This window comes from Puntigrus tetrazona, chromosome 11 (genome assembly GCF_018831695.1).
Source record: "Puntigrus tetrazona isolate hp1 chromosome 11, ASM1883169v1, whole genome shotgun sequence".
Lineage (NCBI taxonomy): Eukaryota > Metazoa > Chordata > Actinopteri > Cypriniformes > Cyprinidae > Puntigrus > Puntigrus tetrazona.
The window spans coordinates 12,738,511-12,758,510 of record NC_056709.1 but is presented as its reverse complement, the minus strand read 5'-3'; the positions used below and the strand labels follow the sequence as shown (position 1 = coordinate 12,758,510).

Genomic DNA, 20,000 nt, shown 5'->3' with positions numbered 1-20,000 from the left:
CAACACTTTTTAATACATAGGCCAACTTTTTGACTCCCGAGCTGCAGAATTTGAAACTATCGCCATTAATGTTATGGATGCGCCATATTTGAACGTATTCCCGTGGAAATGCACTGCGTAGCGCCTACTTTCTGTGCTGCGGAAGATAAAGGTCGTAGCCAAATGATTCCTTTTAAGAACCTGTCTGTCGTTTGGCCTGGATTTAGAGTTTTATGACGCTTCTCTCACGGTGTGTATGCATGCGTGTTTCTCTCCTCCAGTCTCTGGTCCTCATCAGCAAGCTTCCCTACGTGACCTTTTTCCACTCTCTGCTGAAGCTCATCGCCCCAGAATACTTTGAGAAACAGGAGCCGTGTTTAGAGGCCGGTGAGTCCTGAAAACATGGACTATGTACTGCAAAACATTGTAACAATCAGAGGTGTTTGCTACTACTGTGGCTCGCATTTAAGATTAGGAACGTTCAATTTCCTCTTCTAATTGGAAAACTCTGGCAACCACATAGCAACACTGCAACAAATCAGTCATATCTCAGCACTAGAACATCATGCACCTACCAATCGCATAGCGACACAGAAAAAACACCATGGGAACTGCAATACAGCATGCACTGGCTCAGTGCCCCTTAGTTACTGCATAGCAACCTGCACCAACAACCGCAACATATCTTAGTAACTGCTTAGCAACAAACAACAAGGCTGACCATCTTAGTAACTGCATGGCAGTGTGCAACAATTCGGAACACCTTAGCAACCACATAAAAAAAATTACTCTTAACACCTTAGCAACCACTTAGCAACATGCAACAACAACAACTCATAGCAACAACATAGCAAGTTAGAACACCCTAGCAACAACGTATAAACTTGAAACATCTCAGAACATCTTAGCAACTGCATAACAACATGCAAATCACATGCAACGTGCGTCTCACAGCTCCTTAGCAACAGTGTAACACCTTGCCAACTACATAGAAACATGTAACATCAACTTAGCTGCTTTATAATCACTTAGAAACTGCATTACACTTTAGCAACATGTAACAATAACTCCTAAGCAACTACTTAGCACCTTGCCAACTTCGTAGCAACATGTAACAACAACTAGCAATGTGCAACAATGACTCTCAGCTCCTTAGCAACTAGATAACACCTTGCTAACTGCTTAGCAACATGTAACAACAATTGAGAACACCTTAGCAACTGCATAATAACTGTGTAACACCATAGCAACTTCGTAGTAACATGTAACATCTACTCAGAACACTTTAGCATAATCATTTACAAGTTGCATAACACTTTAACGACTGAGTAGCAGCATGTAACAAAGACTCACAGTTCCTTAGCAACTACGTAACACCTTGCCAACGCTGTAGCATCATGTAACAACTCAGAACACCGTAGCAACTAGGTAGCAACGTTATAACAACTAACAATTTGCAACAATGACTCGCAGTTCCTTAGCAACTAGCTACTTAGCAACATGTGACAACAATTCAGAACACCTTAGCAACTGTGTAACACCTTAGCAACTGTGTAGCAACATGAGCTCAGAACATCTTAGTAGCGGCATAGCAACATTCCTTCATACTTTCTGTATGTAACGTTACATCATTTTGTTTCCTGTACTCTATGTATTGATGAATGTGTTTTTTGTGTTGAAGCATGTAATGACATTGACCGCTGGCCCACGCCGTGTCAAGGGAAGATCCTCACGCTCCCCATCATGGGTGTGGTCATGAAGGTAGCTGGTGTTTTCTGTCTTTTGTAAGAGATCGTGTCCGTGTGTGAATGTCCTCAGCCCTCGATTAACGGCTGCTGTGGTCCGCTCTCCTCAGCTGCGCATCCCCACGTGTTACGACAAGCCTGGAACGTCTCAGCTCGTCCAGTCCGCTCCGGTATGAACCTGATGTCACATTCACCGGGGGCCACATCGGTTTGCTCTCGTGTAACGAGTCTCATCTTTCATTTACAGAGCGACAGCCTGGTGTCCATCGTTCTGCCCACTGTCCACGAAGTGGATCTCTTCAGGTAAAGCATTTTTATTTTCGTGCTCGTATGACGGGAACGTATTGTACTACATGTCATGGCACGGCTGCGTTTGTTGATTGCTTGCCCTCTGGGGCCTCCTGTTGGTGGCTGAGAAAAGTGCATGTTGTTTGCATGCATAAGTCTCTTCTGCTCACCAAGGGTGCATTTATTTAGTCAAAAATAAATGATAACATTATGAAAAGAGTTTTACGATTAAATTGATTTTTATTCTGTTAGAATGCGTTTTAAAATGTAATTTATTCCTGAATTTTCATCATTACTCCAGTCTTCAGAGTCACATGATCCTTTAGAAATCATTCTAACGCTGATTTCTAACATTTTTGATCATCACCAGTGTGGAAACAGCTGTGCTGCTTGATATTTTTGTGGAAACTGACGTTCTATTTTTCATGCTCCTTTGATAAACAAAAAGATCAGAAGAATAGAATAGAATTTATTTGAAACACACTTGCTTTGTAGCATTATTAATGCATTATAAGGCTTCAATTTAATGCGTCCTGTGCTGAATAAGTATTAATTTCGTTAATCTCATCGTTTGTAATGTTGCAGGTGTTTCCATCCAGTGTTTTTCCACATTCAGATGTTATGGGAGCTTGTGTTGCTCGGTGAAGCGCTGGTGGTCATGGCTCCTTCACCAGCGGAGTCTTCGGACACGGTGTTGGCGTTGGTCAGGTACGGCAGATGATGAGGATGATGATGATGATGATGCTTTATGCCATGTAAGGTGGTGTCATAGTGATTTTAACACGTGGCCTCTTTTAGCTTGCGTTTGTAAAGCACAGTGTTGGGCACATTACTTTAAAAAAGCAACTAGTTACTTTTCTCCTTAATGTTACATCATTAAAAAAGTAACTAATTAGCAGGAAATGTAATGTAAAAAAAAAAAAAAAAAAAAAGTTATGATATCTCAAATAACTTGGATGCCCTCAATATTAAATATGTTAAATAAATTAAATGGACACTAAATAAAATAAAAATGTTTTATAATAATAATTTATGTTTCTGTGGGGCCATATATATTATGTATGTATATATGTATATATATATATATATATATATATGTATGTGTGTGTGTGTGTGTGTATATGCGTATATATGTAAGTATAATCAACTCTCTATGGACATCCTGGCAATAAAATAGTCATAGTAATTTTTGATAGTATTATCATTTTATTTTGTTTATAATTTGGCTTTATAGCGTGACATAACTTTTAGTAATTTGAATAACCATGACTGCATATATGAAGAATAATAATAGATAACAAAACTACCGTTAATTCTACCAATAACAGGATAAAAAGCACTAGGATTAATGAGCTGCTGAGTATTAATCACGTTGAAAACTTAATGCTACACTAATAAATAAAACCGTATATCATTGAAGCTAAAATAACACTAGGAGGAAATCATTATTGTGATTTATTGTGTTGTTGTTTTAGTGCTGTCAAACGATTATTCATGATAAAATATGTTTTTGTTTACAGAATATATTATGTGTGTATATATAAATACATGCACATATATACATGCATACACACACACACATATTTGTGTGTGTGTGTGTATGTAGTAAGTTATATGAATATAAATATGGACATGTATATTAAATATATAGGCACACAGGCTTTGATGCCGTACTGAACAGCAGACAGATCATGTTTTCTGGCCGAGTTTCTGGAAGCTGAATGTTTCCAGAGTCGCATGCTGTTCTCGACCTTGAAGAAGGGCAGCTAGATAAAGTCAGGAGTCACATGATGTGTGTGATGCGGAGACTCCAGGGACACTGTTAAGCACCAAACATACTCTGTGTTTAACGTGAGCAGAATAATCCTGACCGATTAACGATCACTTTCTGATGATCCGAACCCTCCGTCTCTGTCTCTGTGCAGCTGTATCTCTCCTCTGCGCTACTGCAGTGATTTCCGGCCGTACTTCACCATTCATGACAGTGAGTTTAAGGAATACACCACTCGAACGCAAGCTCCGTAAGTAAACCCTGTGTAAACCACCTCAGACCTCAGGCTTCAGCCCTTTTTATATACAGTTATTTATATAATGCACACACACACACACACACACACACACACACACACACACATATATATATATATATATATATATATATATATATATATATATATATATATATATATATATATATATATGATATGATTGATGAAATATTCATTATATATTTTATTAATGATAAACAATTATATTAATATAATTTGAGTCCATTTTAAATACACAAATGATTTTTTTTTTTTTTTTTAATCTAAGCCAGTCAAGTAATAAGGAATGTTCCTGTCCTTATTTCTATACATAAAACACACAATATAACATTTGTATAATTTAATTATCACATTTATAGCAATTATTCTTTTTTATTTATTTTTTACGATGGGTAATAGGCTTCATTAAATGTTGAAATATTTTATTTCATTATAATAAATGTATTTTATTGTAAAATGACTCAGAAAGCAGAATGAATAAAAATCATCACCTGTTTGAGTGACAACTAAGTTGCTATTTTTATTTTACTTACAATATAGTCAGGTGTTAAATTGTATTATTAAATGTATTTATTATACTAGAATTTGTATTTATTATTATATTAGTTATTCGGTTTTATATATATATATATATATATATATATATATATGTATATGTGTATTATTTTTATTAAATGCGTTATAATAATTTAATTGACAAATATATTTCACATACTGTACTAAATGTACCAAATGACTGTAACAAGTGTAATTTTTTAAAATATTTTTTGTGGGGTCTATAATGAAGCCGAGTGTGTATTAGCGTGTATTTCCTGTGCTCTGTTGACCTACAAACGCAGCGTGTAATTCGATCAGCGTCTCGCAGGATGATCATACGACAGATGAGATGCTGCTCCACGTTCGGATCGATGGATGGGGATATTTCTGGAGTTCAGACAGGAAGTGTTTGTGCAAGCTCACTGGCTCTCTCTTAACCGTGTGCCGTGTTTCTCTGCAGGCCTTCGGTCATCCTGGGAGTTACGAACCCATTTTTTGCCAAAACTCTCCAGCACTGGCCTCACATCATCCGCATCGGAGACATGAAGCAAGCAGGTTCTGACCTTTAAATATCCATTCACTGCATGCATAATTAGGCCGTGACGCATTTGGAGAATATCATGACTCTCAAACGCTTTTATTAGCACTGCATATAAATGCCAGTATGTTAAATCATCATTAAAGATGGTTGCTGGATGCTTTGTTCTGTATTATTTATTTATATATAAATAAATATATATATATATATATATATATATATATATATATATATATATATATATATATATATATATATATATATATATATATATAATTTTTTTTTTTTATATTATTATTATTATTTTTATTTTATTTTTTATTTATTTATTTTTTTTAAAGGAGAGATGGCCAAACAAATGAAAGTGAAGAAACTAAAAAATCTGAAGACTTTGGACTCAAAACCTGGTGAGACTTCTTGTTTTTTGTCTTGCGTTCACGCAGGCTTCATTTAAGCGCTCGTAAAATCTAGTCTCTTACCGATAAAGTGTAAAAGCAGTGTAAAGTATCTGAAGGGTTCTCTGTGCGGCGTCTCAGGTGTCTATACCGCATATAAACCCTTCCTGAACAAAGACGAGGACATTATCAAGCAGCTGCAGAAGGTGAGCGTCTCTCCGGTGCGTTTCATCGCCGCTAAAACATTCAAGAGCGTCTATTCAGTGTTTCTTGCGCTTCACATCAGGGAGTCCAGCAGAAGCGCCCTTCGGCGGCCCAGAATGCAATTCTACGTCGATACTTCCTGGAACTTACGCAGAGTTTCATCATTCCACTGGTAGGACCGTTTCATCGCATGCAGAATCAATCTCACGGTGCCATTGACAGCGTCCTGAATGCAGCTGATCGCTGTTGTTAACTGAAAGAAAAAACTCCTTAGCGACTGTAAAAATAAGTGCTGCAATTACTAAAAATAAACCTGAAATAGTAATAAAGCTTCAGAGTTGCTAAGGCAACATTCCTACGTTCTGTTAAAGTTTAAAAAAAAATAAAAAATTCCATGCAATATTTATATTTTATTTCAGCTTTCTTTCAGTTGGTTGAAATATTGCGTAAAAATGACAAAAGCGCATAACAGAATTGTTAAAATGAAAATAAACTGAATATAGAAAAATTCTCCAATAATATAAAAAATGGTAAAATAACATTGTTATTCTGAATAACATGAAGATGTGATAAATACATGTTTTATATATATATATATATATATATATATATATATATATATATATATATATTATAGTACATATATTATGTAAGCAAAACTTTTTTTGGATGTGATTAATCACTATACATTTTTTGACAACGCCAAATTCTATAAAGTAATTGTTTAACAGTGTGTGTCTGATTTGCAGGAGCGTTACACGTGGCCAGTCTGATGCCTTTACAGAAGAGTATCTCTCCTGGAAAGTAAGGCGGGTTTCTCTTTTCCAGATATTTTGCTTTGAAATGAATAGACTTTGATGAATGCTCGCCCGTCCTCTCTCGTTTCTCAGAGTCCCCCGCAGCTGCGGCCGTTCAACCAGGAGGAGTTCATGAAAACCCTGGAAAAAGCCGGACCTCAGCTCACCTCACGACTCAAAGGAGACTGGATCGGCCTCTACAGGTACAGATCTGTTTAATAATTACTTTTTATATATATTTAATAATTATTTTATATATATATACATATATATATATATATATATATATATATATATATATATATATATATATATATATATATATATATATATACACACACACACAATCACATATATACATATACATACATACATACATGCATGTATGTGTGTGTATATATATATATATATATATATATATATATATATATATATATATATATATATATATATATATATATGTGTAAATGTTCCTTGAGCAGAAAATCAGTAAATTAGACTAATATAGAAATTTTTGAAGGATCATGTGACTTTAAAGATGCGGAAAATTCAAAGAAATTTATTACATTTTGCAATATATTTTAAATAGATTTCAGCCGTTTCAAATTAAAATAATATTTCCCAAAATAATTTTTTATTTTTATTTTTTTAATTGCATTATGGAGCACATGAATACAGCCTCTGTGAGCAGTTCCCCCAAAAATTAATAGTTAACTTATAGATATCTTGAAGAACGGCTGTTTTAGGTCACCGTTGACTTCCATGGTAGGAAAGAAAAAAACCTTTTTTTCAAAAGATCTTCGTTTCACGTTCAGCAGAACAAAGAAACCCATGCAGGTTTGTAAATACTCAAAAGTGACTAAACGATGACAGAAATTTCATTTTTGTGGGTGAACTATTCCTTTAATGTCTCTAAACCTGACTCAGGCAGTTCCTGAGGTCTCCGAACTTCGACGGCTGGTTCAGGAACCGCAGGAAGGAGATGACGCAGAAGCTGGAAGCTCTTCATCTGGAGGCGCTGTGCGAGGAAGACCTGCAGCTGAGGGTCCAGAAACACACGGAGGTGGAGACGGTCGACCTGGTGCTCAAACTCAAGGAGAAACTGGTGAGCTCTTAAAGCCGTGGATCAAACGCTCACCTCAGACCTTCCAAAAAGAGTTTCTTCAGCGGGTTTGGAGAGATGCGGTCGATGGGTGCCGTCGGGACGAGAGCCGATTTAAAAACATTGCATGTCTCCAAATCTGATTTAAACAACAAAAAACGACTTTAACTGGTCTGCCGTTTAGTTCAGCTATCAAATATTGTTATCTAAAATATCGTTTTGAGACAAAATCTGATTTGGTGCAATAACCTCCAGGAATCTAGTAGGAAAAACGTCTCGCATGCATGCCTGCTTGTTTCAGCTTTTTAAATGATATCTCACCCCAGTTTCGTGTGGTTTTCTTGAAAACGTGGAGTGGAAACTACACTTTGTTTGCTAAATTGCATGCAATATACCAGTTTAATTTACAAAAAATAGCTATTTTCACATTAGATTTTCCTCCTTTCTCCAATAATTAAAAAAAAAAAAAACTACAACTAACATTGAATTAAATGTGAAATCTTGTCGCAGTAATGACTGAATATAGTATTTTCTTGTAAACACTTATTTTAGTTATTGTTAATATTATTATTATTATAAATGTTTACATTTACATTTATTATATTTTTTATATATATATATATATATATATATATATATATATATATATATATATATATATATATATATATATATATACAGTTTCACTCCAATGTTGCTTATTAATTTCACAAAAAATGCAAGTAACTGAATTAAGCATGATTTTTTTATTATATTTTTAACTGTTAAATATACAGTGTAGGAAATAATTTTGCTGAAATTGCTAATAAATTTCGTAATTAAATACAAAGTAAGGGCAAGTAACACCATATTTAATCTAAATATTTTGAAGGTTGAAAATAACATTTTCTTGCTAAATGTATGCAAAAAAAGTCTTTTTATTTTTATTAATTTTTTTTTTTGTTTGTTTTTACAGTGTTGGTAGCTAATTTCACAAGGAATACAAAATACAAAATACAAAAAAAAAATATATATATATATATATATATATATATATATATATATATATATATATATATATATATATATATATATAAAATATAAATAAAAATATAATAATAAATATTTAAAAAAAGAATAGTGCATGAAACATTTCACTTAGATTAATCATAAATTTCACAATTAATTTCAAAGAAAAGGCAAGTAATGAGTACATTCTGAGGTAGAAAGAAATTTAATTTTTATTTATTTTTTGTAAAATATGCTTTAGTAATCTTTGTTTGCAACTTACAAAAATAATTAACTTCAAATTAATTAAAAAGTAATTTCAAATGATTGAATAGAGTTTGAATGTTCAAGTAAAAAATAACAAGCTTTACTTTAGAAATTTTATTATAATTTAATTCTTATGAATATTTGAAGAGGATTTTAGGAGTCGAGCCAAATACAGTTGATTATATTTCTTGCCACAAAAAAATAGCTACTGAAGATTGAACGGAAATCAAACTCTTTGTTAAGGTTACAACTTTAAAAGTAATATTTACAGCGTCTGCGTTGATTTGCATGACTGTATGTTTCACCCATACGCACTGCTTGTGTCTCAGACTCAGGCCGAGAAAGATCAGCTTCCTGTCAAAGCAGGAACTCTTCCCAAACTGCAGGCCCACATCGAGAGCATCATCCGGTCTCTTCCCGAGGACCTGCAGGGCATCCTACACAAACCGCCGAGCCCCTGACCCTCGGCCGGCGCTGCCCGGAGAGGACGGGGTTGACCTCACACGCGCGCCCCCTCGAACGCTGGCTAACAGGAAGTGACTGCGGCCCGAGCGGCGCGGACGGGGGCGGAGCCAGGCACACTCTCAGTCTTTATGCTGTACGTCTCACCGTGTGAGATTAACATTCCCTTCGCTTTTTTTAAACATGAAGATGCTGTCGGGGACGGAGAGAGCCGGTCTGACACGAGAACTGAAATCCAGGGAACGTCCCCAGGTTGTGTTTCACCCCGAAATGAAGAACGTATATTGAAGCCTGGTATATATTTACACAGTTGCATTGTTTTTGCTATAATCTGGTCGTTTCACGTGAATAATTATACATATATATATATATATATATATATATATATATATATATATATATATATATATATATATATATATATATATATTATATGAATGCTCTCATTATTGGATCATTTGACATATATATAAAAAAAAAAAAAGCAGAATTACTGAAATAATGATTATATAAATATAAATATATTTTGTCAATGTAATTTGTTGCATTATAGGTAATTATTAGGTATTTTAATTTAATGAATAGTATTCAAATTTAATAATTTTTTTGGCATTTTTTACATTGTGCTATTTGCATAATTAAACGCGTCTCCTAAGTTATTACCAATATGCAACAAATCTATTTTTTTTGCATTACAGAATGACTCCTTATTTCACATATTTCAATATAATATTATTTCATGAGCTGTTTTGCTTTTTTTTTTTTTTTTTTCCCCTTATGCTATGATGTAATAATGAGAACTGGCACGGATGAGACGTTTTCCGTTGGCGAATCATTTTTTTTAGTTATCGTGGAAAATGTCAACTCGCAATAGCTCGTGAACACGAACCGTTACATCCGTTGTATTTTGGGGGCGAAACGTTCCCCGGAGAACTTATTGCAATAACCGGCGAGACCCTGCTCACCTAGTACTGACGAGGAAGAGACGCTAGCGTGAACGTGTTTCGTCGCGACGAGCTCGAGAAGCACATTGCTGATTAACTCTCGTAACGAAGGCCCAGAAAAGACCAGCGCCGTTTTATTTATATGCATGTATTTATTTTTATTTTAACTGACTAAACCACAAAAGGGAAACAGCCATCGCCCTTTCCTTTCCACCTTCACTAGAAAGAGCTAGTTTAGTCGCTTTATCGCCACCGTACACTTAAACACGAGATCTAGTCTTCAGATACGCGCGCTTGAGCTGTAGAGGAGAAAGGGGTCTCTTTTCGGTTCCTCGTGCCTTTTTGTTTCCCCCCGATTACTTGCATTCGATTATCTTTGCTGTTTTTAGGCCCAGGCCCACTCTTTAACGTCACCTGGCGCGTTTTAAACGATTGTTTGAGCTCGTTGCACTTTATCCGAGGCGTCTCTGGTCAAAATGTGCTCACGAAAGCCCGTTGTTTTCGTGGCTGTTCCACGACGTGAACGCATTGTGGATATTTAGAGACGGAAACGCGAGCTTCCTGTCGGTGCCTTGAGCTTGAAAGACGAACCGGGGAAGGACCGAAGACCGCCGGCCGTCTGATCCACGCCAATGCTTTACTGTACGCCTCGCGGATGTAGTTTCCTCCGTACCTCGTGAAAACTGGTTGTTGGGCAACCACCGGCGTTTTATATTTGAAGAACAAACCTATTTTAACATGCTTGAATTTTATAGAGGTATATTCTAATACGCGGATAGCTTTCGACGCGACGCCTGTTTGTTATACTGATGGATATTTTCTAACATCTGTATTTTCGATCGCTCGTTTATATCGGTAGTTACTGTACAGGACGCTTCATTTGTTGCCGTGGTGATCATCATTGAGCGACACGAATGGAAAAGATGTTTCGGCATAAACGATATTTTTCTATCAAAGCGTTGACCACTAATGTTTTGGGGTTTTTTCCTGTAACCATACTAAGCTTTTCAATGGAAATTATAATATTTGATTGTTCTGTGACCATCTTGAAGAACAAGGAGCCTATATTTTTTTTTCCCAGGTGTAAATAAATGTCGATAATGGAGCGTAAATCTGTTTTTGCTTTCTGCCTCTTCATTTTTAGTGTCTATTTAATTTTGGTGTTTAGAGGAAAAATCGCTTGGATTCGGATTGGTTGTACACTGAAAAATGGTAAGCAGTATTAGATTATTTTCTATTATATTGTAAAGGGCACAAAATAGTTATTTTGTAAAGAAATACGAAATGAAAGGTACTTTAAAGGCTTGTATTGTAAGCAGGCATGTGCATTACGATGGATCAAATATGAATTCTACGTTGTCATACACTATTAAACATTGATGGTAGAACTATACAAACATTGAAGAAAAACAAGAAAAATCTTCCTCATTCAGACCAAAAGATTCATAATGAGTATCGCGAATCATTTGATTCAGATCAGAACTTTTAACTGAAGACTTCAGATTATTTTTATCTATTTATTTTAATTTTGTCTTTGTGGATAATTGTAATCGCTCGACTTCAGATTCAATTATATTAAATTCAATTATAACTGAATGATCTGTAATTTATATCGAGTGCGGAATGTGAATCGTTTGATTTAGATCCGAACTTCAAAGCGGCTTCGTGAATCATTTGATTAAAGCTCGAAATACACTGCGATTTTTTCACTAATTTATATCTGGAGAAGTTAACACTCGTTGCTGATAATCGTGTAGAGTATGATGCTCTGTTTCACAACGTAAATGGATGTGATATGATATGATATGATATGGAAGCCATTTTCTCTTCAGACGATTTTCAATTAAAACAATTTAATTATAAAAATGAAAACCTGATAAAATATGAAATATAAATTCGTTGAAAATGCATTCCGTCGTATGATGCCGGGTGTTATAGAAATCTGTACGGATTTTAAAAGCGTTGCGAATCATTTGATTCGGATCGGGACTTCAGAGGGCGGTTCGCGAATCACTTGATTCAGAATGCGAATTTTTGGAACGCATAGAATGAATCATTGGATTCGGTTCGGTGCTTCGGAGCAGGTTTGTGAATCTTTTGAATCTTTCTTGGAGAAGACATAGTATCAACGTAGAGGTGCAGTTTTGACCGCTTTAGCATTAACAAAAACTTATAGTACTTGTCCATCTCAACTTTAAATAAAGAAAAGAGATGGGTGTTTGGTTATGTATATGAAATTTAGCTAGCAGGAAAATGTGGTATATTTTGAGCAATCCAACGGAAAAGCGCTTACAAAATGCATTGCATGAAAATCTGAGTTTGTACAGTCACAAACAAGTGAACGAATCAGCCTCCGAAGAGCGACAGAAACAGCATATGATTTATAATCGCATCCATTAACTTTCTGTGAAACGTCTTTGACTCGACCCTGCTGTTCGATCAAAACAACAGATTCCTTTGGGCCTATTTTACACCATGTGCAATTAAAAAAAAAACATTTTTGTTGACAGGAACGGTTACTGAGAACACTTAAAACTCACTCGTCCAGTGTATTAATGTTTCCTGAATGACTGGTTATGACCTTTTAAGACCTGGTAGGTGTTTGCTTTCGATTCAAAGGTTCAAAATGCAGTTTATTTACGATGTTGCATTGCATTTTTTGTTATCAGCAACAAGAGATGCATTGCACCAAAAAAAAAACAGCGTTCACGAGTCTCATGATGAATTTAATAATAAGTATAAAAAATTTAAACAAATAATTTTTTGGGGGCTATGCTAAACACCCCCGTTATTTTATTTTACCTGCATGCCAACGTGATAAAAGTCGTTAAGCTTTTTAAATGTGAGCAGGCTAGCGTTTAATAACTCGCGTAATTATTTGTCTCATTGGTGCTTTTCTACCCAAGTTCATAAGAATGGTTCACAAATTAAAATATAATTCAATAGAACTAAATCATATGACACAAATCACAAAAATAGTGCTACTATTATTTGAACAACTATGTTTTGAACAATTTGAACAGCCCAATCCACCAAAAAAGTAACTTTAATAAGATTACTAGCATTTATGATGTAGTTACAAGTCGTTGTGAAGGTAGAAAAGGAAATATAACCCGTTTGGTTCTTTTCCTGCGAACCATAGCTGAAATGGCATGCATTTCTCAGATTGTTTGAATTGCATTCATTCTTTGCTCATTTCCCGCCCTGTTAGACGCCCTTTTATTGTTTTAAATAATGCCTGACAGACATCACAATGTTGACATGCCAGTAATCAGCAGTGCTTATTGTCAATATGACAACCCAATACAGCTATATATACTTGATATATATCGATACTGGAGTTTGAAGGAACACCGTAACAACAATTAGCATGATTAAAGGTCTTTTGCATCACCTGGAGGTTTGCATAAAAGTCAACTTCATAAAAAACTGAATTTGAATCTGAAAAGCAAGACTGATAAACACTTGGTTAACCGATGGTTATCAAACTATCTTAACTTAATATTCTATATACAGATAACACAGATGGGAGTGACAAATCTATTGAAATGCACTGATTAACTTGGATCCAGTTTTAAAACGGTTTAATAAATTCAAATCAAATTCAAATTTGATTTGTCACATACACATACATACATGGTAAGACATGCAGCGAAATGCTATTTTACAACCGTCCGGCGTCTAAAAACTTATGAAAGGAAAAAGAAAAAGAAAGAAGAAAAAGGTGCAGGCATTATGAATGAGAGATTTTAGATTTTAGATTAAAGGAATAGGAAACTCTTTCAGAAATATATAAGAGTATATAAGAGAAGAAGAAAAAATATGAATTGAACTTACTTTGCGTGCAGTCAATTAATTTTAGCAACACTTAAATATTTTTTTTTCTCATGTTAAATGTTGCTAAAATAAATTGTTAGTATATAAATAACTAGTATCATTTTTGTTCAGTGCACTATAAAATGCAAGCAATACTTTTATTTTAATAATGAAAGTCATTTAAAAAAATGTAAATGGATTTAGGCGTATTGGTGTGGCATTTGATTTCCAAAATGAAAGTTTGCAAAGATAAAAGTGAAACTGAAGAAAAAGTATAAAACGGGCGTCGTGGTACGAGTCTCAACGCCGGTCTTCAGAGAAACGGTGAGTGAGAAAACAAAGCCTCCTTGTCTTTGCCCGTCAGTTTAAGAAGATATTGCTGACATGAACATTTTTTATTTAGAAAAGCATGAAAAAGAACGTTAAAAGAAAAGCTCGACCTCGACCTCAACCTCAATGTCGTGCACGAGTGGAAAACCAAGGTTCAAGGATCATTTAGTGACATATTAATGTAGAGAAAGTACATTGAATTAAAAACATTTTCTGTTATTGTTGTTTTTCTTGTAGAGCTGGACAGCCCATGGAGGACCTTTAATTGGTTGTAAGTTAACGTTTACCATCCTAAATTCCTGTGTTTCATTCAATGACGTCCATTATCTTCAAACAACTTTTTTTTTTTTTTATCTGTATGTCATTTTATTTCTTTAGCGCCGGTCAACGATTACTTGTGATTAATCACATTCAAAATAAATGCTTTTGCTTATATAATATATAGGTATGTATGTGTGTGTGCTGTGTAGATTTGTTATGTTAAAACACATGTATACAGTATATATTTAGAAAATATTTAGTACTATGTTAGGTGTATAAATACACACATGCATGTATATATATATATATATGTTTACTCTATCTTGGAGAAATGAGGATTGTTGAATTTTTACCATATTGCATCACTACTATAGGTTAGAGTTGCATAATATTATCCGGTGTTTATCATGCAACAATATATTACCATTTTTTAGTTTTCTAAAGCTCTGTCAAAATGTAAGTACAGTATTCAGTGAAACAGCACAGACTTGTCCATGGCTAGTGTTTTTTATTTCTTTTACTTTCGGTTTAAGTGCTGGAGATCATTGCAGCGTTGCCAGATGTTGCTTTTTTAACACATTTCTTTCTTTTGTGAATAAGATATAAATAGCTAGCCCTAAACCGAAACTTACCACTTAACTTACTAAAGTGTCAAATTAAGTGGAAAAGACAAGTCCAAATACGCTTATAATATTTGGATCTGGCAACACGGAGGCTGCGTAAATTGCAACGATATTCCACAATACTTACAGGTAGAAGCAGTGACATTGTAAGGCTTTGTATTTCCTATAAGTAGAGTTAACAAACATTGCTGTATTTTCATGTCATGTATTAAAAGAAGGCACACTGCCATCTTGTGCTGGTGAACGCGATTTATTTATAGCTCATAATGTCCCAGGAGGACTTGAACTTAGGGCAAGACTAAAACTAAGCAAGAACCAAACAGAGAGAACTCATCAGAATGACTTTTTAAACAGAACCCCAAAAAAAACAGGAAACAGAACTTCCTTTTGTTTTGACAGTAAGAAACAAGAACTGAAAAGGATGCTAGAAAACTTCACTGTGGATAATCCAGACGTAAAGGACATCAAGGTCCTGGTAGCTGGGCAAATTGGGGCGGGAAAGTCCAGCTTCATTAATTCCGTCAACAATGCCTTTGAAGGACGGATCACTTCTAGAGCGCTGGTTAATTCATCTGCTGGAGCCAGCAATAGTTTCACACAAGAAGTAGGTGTTTCTTCCAACTCCCCTTTCCTTTTTAGCTAACAGCACGCTCATTTATTGACATTAATGTATATTTCGGGTCTTGGTTTGCAGCTCCAAGGATACGCCATCAGAAGTGGGAGAAAAAAACTTCCCTTCGTCTTCAAGGACATCATGGGTCTGGAACCCGGAGTATTGGCCGGGTCGCAAACCGAAGACATCATCAGCGCCGTGTTCGGCCACATCAAGGACGGCTATAAAGTAAGAGCGTTTTGAACGCATTTGAACACATTATAATGCGTGCGTTACAGCTCTGACGTTTGCCTTTTATCTTTTCTCGATTTTGAAACTATAAGTTCAAGGAGGATCAGGCTCTTGTTCATCGAGGTAACGAGCAGGGCCAGCATTACATCAGTCACCCCGGCCTCTCTGACCAGGCTTTCTGCCTGGTTTACATCATAGACGCTGTGACAGTTAACTTCACAGATGAGAAACTGATTGACAAGTTGAGGATCATCCGCCAGAGAATCAGCGCAAAGGGTAAAACCGACCCCTGAATGCTTGATATCACTTACCAAGAAGTAATAAACTTCAAGTTTGATTAATTATACTTTTTTTAAATATATTTTTAAGTATTCTTTATATAATAAGCATGCAAAAATCAGTGTACTAGTATAAATAGTATAAATCTATTTCAGTACTAAAATTGGCCCACTTTTTTAGTATATAAAAGTATACTTTTAGGTATAGTACTAAACGCTGAGTACGCTTGTACTGCAACTATACTACAAGTAAACCTATAGATATGCTTCCGGTTTACTATTCAATACTTGTAGTAGCATTTTTAGTACTCTGAAGTATATAAAAAGTATATAAAAGTATACTTTTAGGTATAGTACTAAACACTGAGTACTCTTGTACTGCAACTCAACTACAAGTAAACCTATAGATATGCTTCCGGTTTACTATTCAATACTTGTAGTAGCATTTTTAGTACTCTGAAGTATATAAAAAGTATATAAAAGTATACTTTTAAATATAGTACTAAACACTGAGTACACTTGTACTGCAACTCAACTACAAGTAAACCTATAGATATGCTTCCGGTTTACTATTCAATACTTGTAGTAGCATTTTTAGTACTCTGAAGTATATAAAAAGTATATAAAAGTATACTTTTAAATATAGTACTAAACACTGAGTACACTTGTACTGCAACTATACTACAAGTAAACCTATAGATATGCTTCTGGTTTACTATTCAATACTTGTAGTAGCATTTTTAGTACTCTGAAGTAAAAGTATATAAAAGTATACTTTTAAATATAGTACTAAACACTGAGTACACTTGTACTGCAACTCAACTACAAGTAAACCTATAGATATGCTTCCGGTTTACTATTCAATACTTGTAGTAGCATTTTTAGTACTCTGAAGTATATAAAAGTATATAAAAGTATACTTTTAAATATAGTACTAAACACTGAGTACACTTGTACTGCAACTCAACTACAAGTAAACCTATAGATATGCTTCCGGTTTACTATTCAATACTTGTAGTAGCATTTTTAGTACTCTGAAGTATATAAAAGTATATAAAAGTATACTTTTAAATATAGTACTAAACACTGAGTACACTTGTACTGCAACTATACTACAAGTAAACCTATAGATATGCTTCTGGTTTACTATTCAATACTTGTAGTAGCATTTTTATACTCTGAAGTAAAAGTATATAAAAGTATACTTTTAAATATAGTACTAAACACTGAGTACACTTGTACTGCAACTCAACTACAAGTAAACCTATAGATATGCTTCCGGTTTACTATTCAATACTTGTAGTAGCATTTTTAGTACTCTGAAGTATATAAAAGTATATAAAAGTATACTTTTAAATATAGTACTAAACACTGAGTACACTTGTACTGCAACTCAACTACAAGTAAACCTATAGATATGCTTCGGTTTACTATTCAATACTTGTAGTAGCATTTTTAGTACTCTGAAGTATATAAAAAGTATATAAAAGTATACTTTTAAATATAGTACTAAACACTGAGTACACTTGTACTGCAACTATACTACAAGTAAACCTATAGATATGCTTCTGGTTTACTATTCAATACTTGTAGTAGCATTTTTAGTACTCTGAAGTATATAAAAGTATATAAAAGTATACTTTTAAATATAGTACTAAACACTGAGTACTCTTGTACTGCAACTCAACTACAAGTAAACATATAGATATGCTTCCGGTTTACTATTCAATACTTGTAGTAGCATTTTTAGTACTCTGAAGTATATAAAAGTATATAAAAGTATACTTTTAAATATAGATACTAAACACTGAGTACACTTGTACTGCAACTATACTACAAGTAAACCTATAGATATGCTTCTGGTTTACTATTCAATACTTGTAGTAGCATTTTTAGTACTCTGAAGTATATAAAAGTATATAAAAGTATACTTTTAAATATAGTACTAAACACTGAGTACACTTGTTCTGCAACTCAACTACAAGTAAACCTATAGATATGCTTCCGGTTTACTATTCAATACTTGTAGTAGCATTTTTAGTACTCTGAAGTATATAAAAGTATATAAAAGTATACTTTTAAATATAGTACTAAACACTGAGTACACTTGTACTGCAACTATACTACAAGTAAACCTATAGATATGCTTCTGGTTTACTATTCAATACTTGTAGTAGCATTTTTAGTACTCTGAAGTATATAAAAGTATATAAAAGTATACTTTTAAATATAGTACTAAACACTGAGTACTCTTGTACTGCAACTCAACTACAAGTAAACATATAGATATGCTTCCGGTTTACTATTCAATACTTGTAGTAGCATTTTTAGTACTCTGAAGTATATAAAAGTATATAAAAGTATACTTTTAGGTATAGTACTAAATGCTGAGTACGCTTGTACTGCAACTCAACTACAAGTAAACATATAGATATGCTTCGGTTTACTATTCAATACTTGTAGTAGCATTTTTAGTACTCTGAAGTATATAAAAAGTAAAAAAAGCATTTTTAGTACTCTGAAGTATATAAAAGTATATAAAAGTATACTTTTAGGTATAGTACTAAATGCTGAGTATGCGCTTGTACTGCAACTCAACTACAAGTAAACCTATAGATATGCTTCCGGTTTACTATTCAATACTTGTAGTAGCATTTGTAGTACTCTGAAGTATATAAAAAGTAAAAAAAAAAGCATTTTTAGTACTCTGAAGTATAATAGTTAAGCTTTCATTTTAAATCATACTTTGAGTACGCTACTATGTACCTATTAATTCGTATATATTTTGTTATGTGAATATCTGAACATGAAAAAGCAAACAGAAAAAGAACAGGGTGTTTGCATTCGCTGCAGGAATTCCTCAAGTGGTTGTTCTGACGAAAGTGGACGAAGCGTGTCCGTTGGTCAAAAGCAATCTAAGGAAGGTCTACAGAAGCAAGAAGATCAAAGAGAAGGTGCGCAATCCATGCAAAGCCAACACCCATCCCATCCGAAGCACGGCAAAAGAGTGCAATTTGTTTTCTATGCATAAAAAATAAAACAATGATTTCTGTATGAACATATTTTAAATGCAATTTAAACGTTTTTAGCATCGATACTCTACTCATATGATCCTCCAGAAATCATTCTAATATTCGGATTGCCTGCTCAAAACACATTTATTATTATTATTGTTATGCTGAAAACACCCAAGCAGGATTTTTCAGGTTTCTTTGATTACCAGAAAGCTCAGAAGAAAATCTTTTGTGACATTATAAATGTCTTCATCATCACTTTTGATCGGTTTAAAGCGTCCTCGCTAAATAAGATTAGTTTTTTTTATTTCAGGTTGATCTGTCCGTTCGTCAAAGAATCCTGGAAAAAGTAATGTAATCAATCACTGATGAAAATAATAATAATAATGTTTTTTTTGAGCACTGGCGTAAAGATGAGGCAAATTCAGCCTTTATTAATATATTATGAAATGATATTTAAGATAAACTAGAACTCCCAGTAGGTTAATGAGTGAATCATTAAGTTGAATTGATCCGATTCAGAATTGGCTCACTGAATCAC

At 34.1% G+C, this 20,000-nt stretch overlaps 3 protein-coding genes across 4 annotated transcripts in view; 2 read left to right on the top strand and 1 right to left on the bottom strand.

Annotated features, from left to right (window-relative positions):
• dennd6aa (DENN/MADD domain containing 6Aa) overlaps positions 1-11,405 on the top strand; it is a 19,561-nt gene extending 8,156 nt beyond the window's left edge. The window contains 15 exon segments of the mRNA XM_043251781.1: positions 261-366; positions 1,661-1,740; positions 1,835-1,894; positions 1,972-2,027; positions 2,598-2,720; positions 3,938-4,033; positions 5,058-5,152; positions 5,477-5,542; positions 5,672-5,736; positions 5,817-5,906; positions 6,484-6,492; positions 6,495-6,547; positions 6,627-6,734; positions 7,459-7,636; positions 9,217-11,405. Of these exon segments, the coding sequence (XP_043107716.1) occupies positions 261-366; positions 1,661-1,740; positions 1,835-1,894; positions 1,972-2,027; positions 2,598-2,720; positions 3,938-4,033; positions 5,058-5,152; positions 5,477-5,542; positions 5,672-5,736; positions 5,817-5,906; positions 6,484-6,492; positions 6,495-6,547; positions 6,627-6,734; positions 7,459-7,636; positions 9,217-9,348 (1,317 nt within the window). The 3' untranslated portion in view covers positions 9,349-11,405.
• The window catches only part of LOC122353861 (G protein-coupled receptor 137Ba-like), a 1,117,577-nt gene that overhangs the window by 111,611 nt on the left and 985,966 nt on the right, over positions 1-20,000 (bottom strand). The gene's annotated exons all lie outside the window — the stretch shown is intronic.
• Positions 14,366-20,000, top strand: part of LOC122353868 (interferon-induced protein 44-like) — a 6,146-nt gene continuing 511 nt past the window's right edge. The window contains exons 1-7 of one of the 2 annotated variants that reach the window (XM_043251759.1): positions 14,366-14,433; positions 14,513-14,591; positions 14,677-14,710; positions 15,723-15,927; positions 16,018-16,164; positions 16,260-16,443; positions 19,299-19,399. In XM_043251759.1, the coding sequence (XP_043107694.1) occupies positions 14,519-14,591; positions 14,677-14,710; positions 15,723-15,927; positions 16,018-16,164; positions 16,260-16,443; positions 19,299-19,399 (744 nt within the window). In that variant the 5' untranslated portion in view covers positions 14,366-14,433; positions 14,513-14,518. The remainder of the gene's footprint in view (positions 14,434-14,512; positions 14,592-14,676; positions 14,711-15,722; positions 15,928-16,017; positions 16,165-16,259; positions 16,444-19,298; positions 19,400-20,000) is intronic. The other variant, XM_043251760.1, reaches the window with a different exon arrangement.